Source organism: Pteronotus mesoamericanus, unplaced genomic scaffold (assembly GCF_021234165.1).
Source record: "Pteronotus mesoamericanus isolate MK-2021 breed Mesoamerican mustached bat unplaced genomic scaffold, CSHL_Meso_final contig_173, whole genome shotgun sequence".
Classification (NCBI taxonomy): Eukaryota; Metazoa; Chordata; class Mammalia; order Chiroptera; family Mormoopidae; genus Pteronotus; species Pteronotus mesoamericanus.
Window position 1 is genome coordinate 11883603 of NW_026555072.1, and position 13775 is coordinate 11897377.

General features: G+C 36.1%; 1 protein-coding gene across 3 annotated transcripts in view; it reads left to right on the top strand.

Moving 5' to 3' along the window:
• Nucleotides 1–12073, top strand: part of RPGR (retinitis pigmentosa GTPase regulator) — a 55496-nt gene extending 43423 nt beyond the window's left edge. For 2 of the 3 annotated variants that reach the window (XM_054566560.1, XM_054566559.1), the window contains 4 exons: nucleotides 5187–5333; nucleotides 6716–6767; nucleotides 8049–8140; nucleotides 11483–12073. In XM_054566560.1, the coding sequence (XP_054422535.1) occupies nucleotides 5187–5333; nucleotides 6716–6767; nucleotides 8049–8140; nucleotides 11483–11680 (489 nt within the window). In that variant the 3' untranslated portion in view covers nucleotides 11681–12073. Of the gene's footprint in view, nucleotides 1–5186; nucleotides 5355–6715; nucleotides 6768–8048; nucleotides 8141–11482 lie in introns of all 3 variants that reach the window. The other variant, XM_054566561.1, reaches the window with a different exon arrangement.
• Nucleotides 12074–13775: the final 1702 nt, after the last annotated feature.

A 13775-nucleotide genomic window follows, 5' to 3' on the forward strand; every position in this document is an offset into this window, starting at 1 on the left:
GGGACATATATTATCGAGAAAGATATAGGGGTCGAATTAGAGGGATTGATAAAGAGATGTAGCTTGGAGGGTGCGGGAAGGCCAAGTTTTCTTGGTTCTGGCCTGGAGAACTGGGTGGAAAGAGTGCCGTTCAGCAAGGCCCAAAACAGAGGAGTAGGGACAGGTTTGGGCAACTGCTTGGGGTTTGTTGATCCAGGAGACAGATGTTCAGTAGTCAGATGCACACCTAGGTCTAGAGCTCAGTAGAAATTGTAGAGTATCACCAGCACTTATATGTAGTTGAAACAGTGGAGTTGAATGAGAGGCAACATTCATAATGTGAAAGGGAACTGAAGACAAAATTTGGGGAGATGTCAGTAGATAAGGGGAGGGTGAGAAAGGGAAGTCTGACAAGGAGGTGGGGTGGGAACACTTTCTAGGAAAGAAAGGTGCTGCCCAAGCGAAGGAAGAAGGAGAATTGGAGGGCTGCAGAGAGGACCTGGGACAGGCCCAGTGGAGGACCCGGAAGAGCCCACATTGCCAGCAAGAGTGAGCTGCAGGGAGTCTGTTTTGCAAGAAATAGAATCAGAAAGAGACTTTGAAAAATAAATATCAAAGAACGTTACTGACATATTTCTCAACTTAGAGTGGGGAGATGTATATTCCAGAGACTTTGGTGCTCTGGGAAAAAAAAATCCTAAATGTTTAGTTTCTGTTACTGTACTGTGGTATATAAGAGTAGGATGTTATCCAAGTGAACTATAAACATTAGAACCTGCAGTGCTTTAAATATCACTGTGGGGTGGTAGACTCTGAAGGCAGGCATCATGGTCTTCAATTTATCTGAGCAGAGTTGGGAATGAGCATGGGCTTTGGAGCCCAGTAAGCCTAAATTCAAATCTCAGCCCTTCACTGATTAACTGTCTGGACATTTGCAGTTTTTTTAAACCTTTCTTAGCCTTATTTTCTCTTTTAGTAAAGGAACGGGGGTGGGGGGTCTTTTGATAATTAGTTAACACATAAAACATGTTGGGGGTACTCAGCATATGGTGACTTGTACCACTAATTATCTTCTCTCTCCACATTGAGTCAGGTGCAATGTTACCCTCCTGAATCACCAAGTCACTGGCTAATGTGCATGAGTTTTTTTTTTTTTCCTGTGAACCTCACTTTTGCTTAGATATAACAGCAACTCCCAGAAACTGGCTTATAGAAATAGATCTGTGGAAATGAAATGGTTACAATAATGATAACCCTTAAATATGGGATAGAGTGAAATTCTACCATTACACACCATACATGGGTCAAATACTGTCCCTTAACATTTGAAGCATGATGAAAGGCTGATTGTACTCACATGGTTAGCCTAAAATTTAAATGTTAGTGCTATTATGGGGACCACAGATTTCTCTGTGTCCTTATGTTTTTCTCAAAACAGTTAAAAATAATTCACACATAAAGTGTAATCATGTATCATACATTTGTTTAAGGTGAAGAAGAAAAGATTTTTAAGGAAAAAAGGGGGGAAATAATAAAGAGTAAAAGTAAAAATGAGAAACTGTATACCAGCAAGATGTTGTATACCTTGAGCATTACGTTCATTTTTGCAGGCCTCCTAATGAGAATCAAACTGTAATATATTTGGTGGTGTAAATACGACATTAGGAATGAAGGAAGGAATTGGTACATAGGAAGAAAGAAAAGTTTAGAAATTATAAAGTAGTGTCATTGAAAGCAAACAATTGGGAGGTTACAACTGGAAGCCCATGGATGCAGTCTGGCCTGCAGATTTATTTTGTTTAGTATATAGTCCATGTAGTTCTTTTGCCAACATTGAAATAGCAGGAGATTTTTACATTTAAAAATGTTTTGTGGACTGCTCTTGGAAAACCTGAGGATCTGGAAGCATTGTGACCTATGATAACCCTGACCTGTGGTCCAGGCAAGGCCTTTCCTCTACTTTCCTGCCATCCTGTGCGGTACGGACAGGCATGCTGCCGCCCTCTTCCCTCACTTGCTTTGACTGCTGGACTCCTGGCAGAGATAAAGAGATGTGTACAAGAGGGTAGAACAAATAAGTGAACGTTTTCAATGAACTGTTTTCTAGTGATAAGATCTGGGACATTATGTCAAAAAAAAAGTGTTAACACTAGGGATCCTACCTTTTTTATGGAGGGACCTTTACAGAATCACTTATATTTACATACAAATACTGTTTGCTCTTGTTTTTTTCTTTGTCAATAATTTTTTTAATTGCTATTGTCATTTTCCCACTTTACAGATAGACTGTAAAGTACATTAATTAGGCGCCTTGCTCAGGCAGTGACTAATGGAGAAAGGCTTAGAAAGCAGTGCTTACATCTTAGTATTTACTGCCCTTCCCACTCTACTGCCTCAGTGATTTCTAGTGTAATTAAAACTTACATGTTAAACTCTTTTTGTCCTAAAGAAACCTTGAAATTGAGATTTTAAAATATGCACTTTCCCACCTGATGTGACTTAGATATAAAGTTTTATGCTCTATTAGCCTATTTGGAAAACATTTTGTATCCTGTATTAACTTAGCATAAAATTTTATGCTTTATAGTTCTTTTTTAAACTTTAAAAACTCTTTTGAAGTTAATACACATACAGGAAAGTATAGCTCCACGTATATTCCACAAACTGAACACACCCATATAGTTAACATTCAGGTCAAGGAAAAACATGGCGTCAGCTCTCCAGAAACTCTCCTTCAACCCCTTTCCACTGTTTCCAATCCCCCTCTCCCAGGGTGACCACTAGGCTGACTTCTGATAGCAATCTCTAGGTTTTAAAGCATGCAATGTGATCGTATTCTTAAGGAAACTGAAACCTTATGAGGAATGTTTAGTTTCTTGATATTTCCCATAAGAAATGTAAAAGGCAGTGCCCTGGGCCAAACCAAAGACTGCAGCTCCCCACGTTGAGTCTGACCAATGAAACAAGGGTCCTTTTGTGGGAGCCAGGCCCATTCACTTCTTTATTGTGGTCTTAACACAAGATGCATTTCCACTGGCCACTCAAGACTATGTCTTTACTTCTTATGCAGTTCTGGTGATAAGAATGTATTTAAACTTTATCCTTTCTTTTATAAAATGTCAGTATTTTGCCAACTCTCCTAAATTGTTTCATTTTAAAGGTAAGTGCTGTATGTGCTTTAAAGTATTTGCCCAGATTTGTATAAATTAATTTTAAATGTGCTTAATGAGTACAAAGTGCTACAATTCGTGTGATTTCTAGTGAAAAATATCATTTTCTAAGAGCTTTCTCAAATTTAGAAAATGATGTAGTTCTAGCAGTTCTTTATTGTTACAGATTTTCATAAAGTTAATGAGTAAAATTGTAGTTCATTATTAAAGAAATAAGTGTTCTGCTTATTTCTGACATAAGGTAAAATTTAATGTTTCCTTTTATAATAGCATGATATCCTTGTGGGTGCATTAATGCCTTAGTTAACTAGCACATTTGGAGCTGACCAAGTGCTAGATTAGCCAAACTCTCCAAGTACTGAGGACTTTGCCAGAACACAGCTAACCAACTCTCCCTCTCGGAGATAAAAGGGCTGAGTCTGAAATTCTCTGTGTCAGGAGCATTACTATTTCTAGTTGGCCTTCATTTATGAATGCATCTGTTTATCAGCAGAAGTCTTAAGTCTAGCAAAGTTGTTTCGCATTCCCCTCCAAAGTCAAGCTGTCTCTGATCATTTTAGCTACCCATAATGTGCACTTGACTAGGCCTAATGTATGTCACTTAGAGGGGAAATTATGCACAAAAAAAAAAAAGACCTTAGAAGTTCTTGGTAAATAGTAGCTACCTTGTAGTTAACCCTACCCACCCTAAATATGTCTACACTTACACCCTGTTCCCCTCTCCTGTATTCCCCTCTTGTGTGCACTGCCTCATGACCTTTGATTAATCTAAGTCAAGCCTTCCCAGAGTAACTTCTGAAACTCTTTCTTAAATCTCAGGCTTTACTTCTGGATTGCTTGTCCTTAGTGGGAATGCTGTTAGACCACAACCTTAGTGCTGCTGGCCTAAGAATGCCTCTTAGATCTGTTACTAAGGTTTCAAATGAAAACATATCTTCTCCCTAGCCTGAATTCTCTCACATTCTTATTTTTTCCAGAAGATGAGTTAATTATTAGAGGCATTGTTTTCAAACTACCCACTAAAGATTCTGTTGGGCGTCAGGCTTGTCCTTAGCCAAATGGCCACTAGGAAGCTGACCACAAGAAAGTAGTTACAGTGTTGAAGGGATATAAAAGACACATACGGTCTGAGGCAAATAGGGCCAAGGTGAACTTTGTAAAAACATTCTTTGAGGGAATGAATGGCACTGATTACTTACTGCCTCGCCTATTTTAGGGGTCATTTTACTGTAAGTGAAGTGCATAAATGAAAAGCATAGGAAAAAAATTCAGTAAGTATCCTAATCTCTTCATGACAAAAAATAAACAGTATTGCACTCCAAATATGAAACTGCAAAAAAAAAAAAAAATCTCAGTCTAGGAATAAAGATAAAACTAATGTTTTCCACCTGTACTTACTAAGCATCATGTGATTTATTCTCAGTCTAACAAATTCATAGACAGGCTGTTATATAATTTGGATTAGCAGGAAAGGAGTTAGATAGACTAAGTTCCGCTTCAGTTTGGTATTTCCTTTGTTGTAAGTAGCTCAGAGCAAATTATTTAAACTGTTTTTGTCCCTTTATCATTTCTTTAGGATGTATGTAATTATACTTACCTCTCATGAATAAGTGAATTATACTTCTGAAATGAATTTAAATCCCTGTTTTAGAAAATGAACATAATATGTAGATATGATTATAACACGACAGCAGATAAAAAGCCTTTTAACTTCTTTAAAGTTTAAGAACATTCTTTTTAAACAACCCTGATAGCATATTTAATTTTCTTTCCATTTTAATCTTTTCATAAGTGCTAATAGAACTTTGGGAATCCTAGTCATTAAAAATGAAGTAGAACAACAGGCATAAAATCCTTGGTAATATACTAACTTAATATGCAGCCTAGGTTATGCAGTTTTTATTTCTTTGTCCTCAGTACTTGAATTCCTATCCATGTGTTCATTGAGATGGCACAAATTATTTATGAGAACAATACAAATCTCTATTTTTTAAAAAAGAAAATTGATCTCTTCCCTGATTATCAATTTTGCCATAGGATTGCAAACTTTCAGAAAATAAAGAAACAGAAGACAAGGAAGAGGAAATTAATGAGCATCTGGAAGATGAGAAGAAAGCTGTGGGAGACGATAAACATGTTCCTGAAGATGACCACAGTGAAACCAGCGACAAGTCAGTTAAAAAGGTATTGACAGCCATTGAAAAGGTATGATGATATGTGCTTAAATCCTAAAATCCTGCCTAAGAGAATACATATGGGTACCCTAGTCTCTGCAGAGGGCAGATTCCAACTTCCTTTGGGAGCAGAAATATTTCTATCAAAAACTTTGTTCATGCAAATTTATGAACGAGACACACTTTGTTGCTAGCCCTCTTTCCATACTTCTTGGTAGCATTCTGTTTCCTGCATGAGAAATCAACTGATATGGGCTAGTAATTCAGCACTGGGTCTTTGAAATGATGAAAATACAAAGTTGGGAGTACTGTACTGGTGGCAGAAAAGGGATGTGTGTGTGCCTGCATACCCGTATGTGTTTACATGTATAGGGAGAAACTAAAGTTGTTCACAGCACTATTTGAGGTTGTGATCAGTTCTTCAGAGATGCAATCTAGAAGGAATTATTAATAGGAGGATTAGTAGGAGGTATCAGTGAAGAAGAAAAAGCCATCCTAAATGTGGAGCTATGGATGTAAAAAACATCTCTTCCCTTTGGCAGTTTTGCCTAAGCGTGGCCCTGCTAGGAGACAGTGGTACATTTGAAATCATTCATTTGCTAACATTACCCTGGATTAATTTCACAACTATGGAATTCAGAAACCCAAACTGAATGATTCATTTTCATTTTCATTGTTTGGACCTCTTATGCAAAACACTGAGTTAATCTTGCCTTCTCATTGATGAAACACTTACTACATTGGTCTGGGCAAGGCTTCTCTCTCATTACTGAAATTGACCCCATTTTAGCCCCATTTCCCTTCTACCTAACATAGACAACCACTGAAACATGTTTGTTCTTTTATTTGAATGTATACTTGTAAAACATGTTTGTTATTTTACGTGCCTATATTTTTAATTTACAAGATGGTATTGTGCTACCGAGGTCACTTTCTTTCTTGATACTTCTTTTTCCAAGACTCCTTCTTACCATTTAGGAAAAAAATGTTCTATTATTGCTTTTCTTTTTTCAGATGGAGAGAAGGATTCTATATATAAGGCACATTAACAGTTAAGTTAGTCCCTAAAATTCTTTAAAAACATCAAGATCATTAAACTCCAATTTGACATTATAAAATACTGAGCTAAATCATATACCAATTAATATTCTGAACATTCTTTTAGTAGAATTCTTGAATTGTACACTTTTTTTGAATCATACAACGTTAAGCTAGGAGTGACCTTAGCAATCACTCAGCATCTAAGGCCAGAGCCCAGCAAAGTGAAGTAATTGTCACATATTTATATTAATGATAGAGGCCAACTTTGGAACCCTGCTTAAAAAGTAAGACTAGGTTTTCTAACACAGCACAAATATGGTTTTTATTATATTGTTTCTTTATTGTTTATAGGACCAAGAAAACAAAGAACTGGCCATTTGTGAATACAATGAAAACCCAAAAGGTATGAGCACATTTGACTTCAAAAGTATACTTTTAGAAAGGATAGATATATAACATACATACATATGTACATACATGTATCTGCATATATGTGCCTGTATTGAGTAATTATAGTGTGCACACATGTATTCTATTTTATACTTTTTACTGTCACATGACCCTCATAACAAGCTATGAAATATGTGACATGAACTTATTTGTTCTCATTGGTAACCTCCACAGCTTCTTCACTTAAAAATATTCATACTACTCCTAGCTGCTCATATGTCAGTGTCAAGTGGTTTAGGACAACCTTTTGACTACCTTTTAATGTTCTTTTCAGTCAGTAGTAGTAAATTGAGCTTTTGCCCCAAATTTTGATTTGTATCTCTGGTGAACACTGCCGGACCCCATTGCCAATGACCAGCCTGGCCTAGAGCCACTGCAAGCCATCTAGTTATTTCCTTTCAGGGCCCAAATCTGAGTCTTTGATGTTGCCCTGGCCATTTAAGAGGACTCTGTTCCCAGGCCTCGTTCTTGGTGTCAGAGAACAAGTGCTACAGAATAGAGGAGACCTACATTTTCTATACCCAAATCATCTGTATTTTTGCTATATGACCCCAATGTTATGTTTACGCACCATCATATCACACTGTGTTTTTTACTGTGTTCTCATTAAAAATAACTGTCATAATAGTAGATATTTGCTCTGAACTGAAGCAGAGAAGGAATAGTTCCCTTAATAGTTTTTCCCTTCTAACTTCTACATAGTAAATTTTAGAATATTTTAAGAAAAATATAAAATATTTATCTTAAGTATTCTTAACATATAGGCTAAAATGTTAAAAAGAAGTTAAATGTAATAATACTTAAGTAGTTGATAATATAAATGAATGCATATGCTTCATGAGTATACTTTGAAGATCATTATTTAACTATATAACATGTGGGTTAATTTGGAACACAAAAAATAATGTCCATTTGAGTAAAGATAATTTAATTATAACTATGTTAATTTTAAAAAGGTAATTTTACAGAAGTCTTTCCTAACATTTACTGTTACCTTTGTAGCTATATTTGGGTATTGGCCTTCTAAATTTTACACTGGTCAGGTCATTCTGGGCTTTTTGCCTTAGCTCATCTTTTCAGGAAATATTCAGTGTAGACCTTTTCCATTACTCCAGTGGTACAGTCTTTTATTATTACTCTATAATTCAGGGTTGATAGAGTGTCACTGAAAGCATCAGCGCTTTTCTTTTTCTCATTAGTTAGGAAACATTTTTCTAAGTATATTCTATTGTAGGAAACAAGTATGAACATGCAAAGAGCAGTTCTTCAGAAAATCTGGAAGGGAGTGAATCCACACCAGCTAAAGACATGAAAGTATCAAAGAAGGTAAGTGAAATGAACTTCTCATTTTAACATTAAGACCAAAGTATTGAATTGCTCCTTCTGCTTTTTATATGGTGATCCACATAATTTAACTCCCTTACTATGAGTTTCTATGCTCAAAAATGTGAAGAATTTCAGGTGATGTTTCACATTTTTAACATGCATATTTGTATATTTATTGGACTTTAGATTGCATCAGGTGATTCTACCAAAATTTAATAGCATATTTCTTTCAATCATCACATCCATAGTGATTCATCATACAATAAAAGATTCATAAAAGAACCTTATTGCTTAAATTATAAGAGTATAATAACCATGAGAGTCTAGAAGAGAGCAAGGTAAAGCCAAGAAATAGAGAGGATGAATGAAAAAATGAAGAGGGTTGTTCTCAGAAAACATTACCACATGCTACTTGAGTCTTTCAGGAGATGACTAATACCTGTTTTGGAATTGTTAAAAGTCTGATGAATACGTTTCTTCTCCTTGAAACTTTAATCTTCAGAACTTTAATCATGAGGCCATATTTCATTGTAGAAGAGGAAACATGGAAGAAAACAAAAATGAAAGGCATTTTTAATTTCTATTCAACCTCCAGGTCTCAGCTAAATTTTCCATAGACAGGCCTTTTGTGACCAGCATTACTTATATAAATTAGTATGTCCCAGTATTCTCTCACATGACACTCTTTTCTTATGCATTGTCATGTATATCTACTATTTGCTTTATGTCTCTCTCCCCACTGGCCTTCAGCCCTGTGGGAGCGTTCCAGGGTATCCTCAGCACTTATTACAGTTTCTGGTACATGACAGATACTGAGTAAGTACTTTTGGTTGACAATGAATTGTAAAATGTAAGGGACTAAGAAAGAGGAAAGGGTGAAGGTATAAAACCAGGAGCCACCCTTAGAGAAGTAAATAGACTGCCTTTTGCCATCTTTGGAAGTATATGCCACTCTGAAATTTCTTTCAGAATTACTTTAGAAATGTCAAATGTTATTTTGTCTTGATCCCCATATTGTTAATTTTTACTAAGAATTACTTTATGATCATTTTTATCTTTATAAAAATCATCTTATAAGCCCTGGCTGATATGGCTTAGTCGAGTGAGTGCCCGCCTGTGAACCCAAAAATTATCTCATAAATGTAGATTATTTTACCCAAAAAATAATTGTGACCTGGCTCAAAGGACGCTTCGCTTTCTTTTTCTTTTTAACCCTCACCAGAGGATATGTTTATTCATTTTAGAGAGAGAGGAGGGGGTGGACAGAGAGAGAGAGAGAAACATTGATGTGAGAGAGAAACATTGATCAGTTGACTCCTGTGCATGCCCCGTCCAGGGATCAAATCCACAACCTAGGTATGTGCCCTGACCAGGAATCAAACCTACAACCTTTTGGTGTATGGGGCAATGCTCCAACCAACTGAGCCACCTGGCCAGGGCTCAAAGGACACTTTGGAATTATCTTCAGAATTATAAAAGATGTATCATCAAAACATTTAATCAAGGTTTGGAACTTTGGAATTTCTCTGCCTAGTAGACCAGACCAATTAACAGATACTGTACTGTTCTTCATAGCATTCCTGTGAATGTTTTTTCAATTATAAGAGCTCAGGGAAGGGCTCGAGGAAAGAAAATCAGATATGAAGGAGGAAGATGAAAAGTGAGAGAGTCAGGAGTCATAAAAACCTAATGAGAGGAAAAGTGAAATGAAGCAGCAAAAAGAAGAAAAGAGTGTTGGAAAACGCATCTCTAACCAAATGAAAATGCATATTCCAGAATACGTGGTCAAGTTTCAGGGACTTTTCAGGTTCTCCAGTCTTCATGATAGCCTGTAGGTGGTAGGATTTGGATAGGAGAGAGGGCTGAGCCACGGAAGGAATGCTGTGTGGGAGGCAGAATAGCACACACCTGTGGGAGCAGACTAAGCAGGGCAACTGGGTGCCAGCGCTGGTGAGTAGGACAATGGTAAGGTTAGGCCACGATAAGGGCCAAGCTAAAGAATTCAATATTAAACTTTGATACTGCTTGAATTCTCATTTATACCTAATGGAAAAATATATTTCAGTAAATACATATTTCCTTGGTTAAAGGAAAGAAACAAAAGGTAATGAAAATTATATTTTAAAAATCAAGCAGTAATAAGTATATTCCCTACTTAAGGAATATGCTGTTATTCTACATACGGGGTTCAGCACAAATAATGCCGCCTTTTTATTACAAAATATTTTATTTCAAAATCATAAGCATGTAATTCTGTAACATAACAGTGTCACACTCAAGTACACCATGTGATACTTTAGGTGAAATGTTCAAATTGCTGTCCATCTCGTGCGAGACATTCACATTCTACCCTACCAACCACATTCAAGCAAGCCTTGTATTTAAAAAAGGAAATAGATGACTTAAGATTTTTTTCAATCATTATCACATGACACTTTTATCTACAGTATGTCTAACCTATGTATACTATCCAAGCTAAACAAATCAAACTGTTTTTTAAAACTTGAAAAAAATGGTTCATTAATGCATATCAAAATAAACATGTTTTAGATTTTGTATCCACCCCTTAATCAGACACTTTAAGGATAATCTTTAAAAAAAGAAAAAATTGTACTCTTTGTGTCTATAAGAAAAAATTCACCACTGAATTTTGTTTTGATGATTTTAAATGTTTCAGATAGCCAGGTTAGGGACCTATGGTTTTGATTGGCAGCAGAAATGTTTTGGTAGATGATTGTTATATCCAGAAATTACCAAATATTGCTTTTCTAAACTACATAAAGTCAATATTGATTATTTGGACCTGTGGTTAGCCACTGAGAAAATCGTGTTATTGGCTTGATTTCCTTTCACCCAAGTAAGCTACTTTAAAAAAGCAGTAAGCGTTTCAACTATTAAAAAAAATTCTTTCCATCATGGAATTAGTTTATTTGTGTATTTACTTAGCATATATTAATTGGGTATCTCTTATGTGACAGGCACGAGGCTAGAGGCTGCAGATAAAGAGGTTAAAGATCCACTGCCAGTTTGAAGTCAATAGATTTCTTATTCATTGTCAATACCATAAATAAAAGAGTCTGAGATGAAAATTTCTCTGTCAAAAGTATGCCTGTGGATTCTTGCTTTTCCTGGCAACTACCTTTCCTCTACCATGTTTCAGTTAGTTTCTCAAGAAGGAATCATGAGTCATTGGTAAAAGAAAAAAAAGCTTATGGATGCTAAGAGTGTACATATGGTAAAGATAATGATGAAATAATGTTAATACTTGTTGAAAATTATACCCCCAAATACTATTAAGTGAATATTTCACTTACTGAACTTCATTCTTTGTGTTTTTTCTAGACTTTCCTTTTTAAAAGAAAGAGTCTGAAAACTCTGCCGAGTAATAATGAGCCACTTCCAGAAATAAAATCAATAGGAGGTCAAATAGCTTTTAAAAGCAATAAGAAGGCTCTCAAACAGAACCACATTGGGCAAAATAATCAGGATACGTCACCCCCAAATACTGAGAAAACATCAAAATCCTGTGTAATAATTTAAATATATATTTATGTGGTCACCAAGCAAATTGTAATTTATACTTGAAAAACATGACTTCTGAAGGAATGTTTCTGAAAACAAACTTGAAGATATAAGCTAATATGTTTCATTTGGTTTGAATATTATGACCAGTGTTGATATTTATTTATGCTAACATTTTTGACGAACAATTTCAAAATATGTACATCTCAAACTCTCCAAGGGTTGTGGCCTTAACTGTTCAGTGTTCCATAAAAAATATATTTTTATATGTGAAGGTTGAATTAAGATATTTCATAGTTTTTACTAAACAGTTTTACATCTGATAATTTCATAAGGCAATATTTACAACTTCAAGACACTGTAACAGTTTTAAATGTATTTGCAGTTATTAAAAACTGAGTCAAAATTGTTTTTAATGAGCATATTTTAATAAACTATATCTGGTCTGTTCCACTGTTCAAATGGTTGACTATAAATAAAACTTTGGGGTACTTGGAGTTACCAGTTGACAAAATGGGGGCAAAAATCTGTCTAATTTTAAAATATTGAAAGCCATAAAATGGTTTTACCTCCGAGTAAAGGAAGTTTCAGTATAACTATGTAAACAGTTTCATCTTTATAGAGAAACTGTGTTGAATTTTTTTTTTTTTTTTTTGCCTCCCACTCCTTTCTTCAAGGAGATGATTTGGCATGGGAACATTGCAGATAATGTGGTGTGATCTGGAATGTTTGACCACACCATACATTGTCACCACAGGAGAACCACCAAACATAGCCAGTCTTGCTATTTCAACTGTATCTAGCATTGACAGTGGTGACTAAGGTTGGCTCTATCCCACAGTGCTCTGCCACAGTAATAAAAAGGGTAAAGATGTTAAGTCTACACTGATAGAGACATTGCTTTCCTATCCTCACAAATGATGCTTATTTAATGGAGCAAACTACCTTCATTTTACCCACTCTAGCTTCTGAACATTTTCTTCCTCAATCACAGTGACCATTGCCCCATTTAAACAAAGGAAAAGAAACACCATCTTTGTGTTTTATGCACAAGGGTTGTGAGGATGTTAGTTTAGAATAGATGTGATTTTGAAATTTACAAAGTAGCCTTCTATGTAAATATTGCAATTAGTAGAATTCTAATTTTATTAAAGGTAAATTTAATAAAATGTCTTGCTATTGCCACTTATAGTAATAGTGCTGTATTGCAAAAATAGTTTGCCAAAATGTAAAGTATAGGAGCCAAATGGAAATAAAGTTTACAGATAGGACTAAGACATGCCAGCCAGTTATGGTAGGCAGAATTCTAAGATGGCCCCCAAGGTTCCTGCCTGCTGGTATACTTGCCCTAAATAATCCCTTCCCCTTGAGTGTGGGTGGGACCATGAATCAGTGAAATACCACTCCATTGCTTAGGTTATTTTAGATGGAAAAGGTGAAAGGTTCTATAGCTGTAATTAAATTTCTTGATCTGTTAACTTTAAGCAAAAGGGAAATAACCCTAGGTTGGCCTGACCTAATCAGGTGAGCCCTTTCAAAGTGGCTCTAGAAAGCAGAGATGGAAGAAGTCAGAGAAGTAGAGATGCTTTCCTATTGGCCTTGAAGAAGCAAACTGCCACATTATGGAGAGGACAGTGTGCCAGGGAGTGGTGGGAAGCCTCTAGGATCTGAGGTCCTCCATCCTACAATTGCAAGGCGCTGAGTTCTGCCAACACCAGTGAGCCTGGAAGAGGAACCCAGTCCTCAGATGAGACCACAGCACCTGCCTGATACCTTGGCTGATACCTTGGCTGATGTCTTGTGAGGCCCGGAGTAGAGACCCAGTTAAGCAGTGCCCAGGCTTCTGACCCATGAAAACTGTGAGATCATAAATATACATAGTTTCAACCCACTAAGTTTATGGCCATTGTCATGCAGCAATAGAAATTAATACCAGTTTTATTCTGAGTAGAGCCTCTATATGGCATCTTCCTTCATCAAAGCCTGTAAGGGAGAGAATCAGTTGAGTCTGATAGCAAAACAAGTGTCACAGCCTTAGGTAACTTCCATATCATGGAAGTGATATCCCAAAAGTTACTTTTGGCATATTCTGTTGGTTAGAAGCAAGTCACAG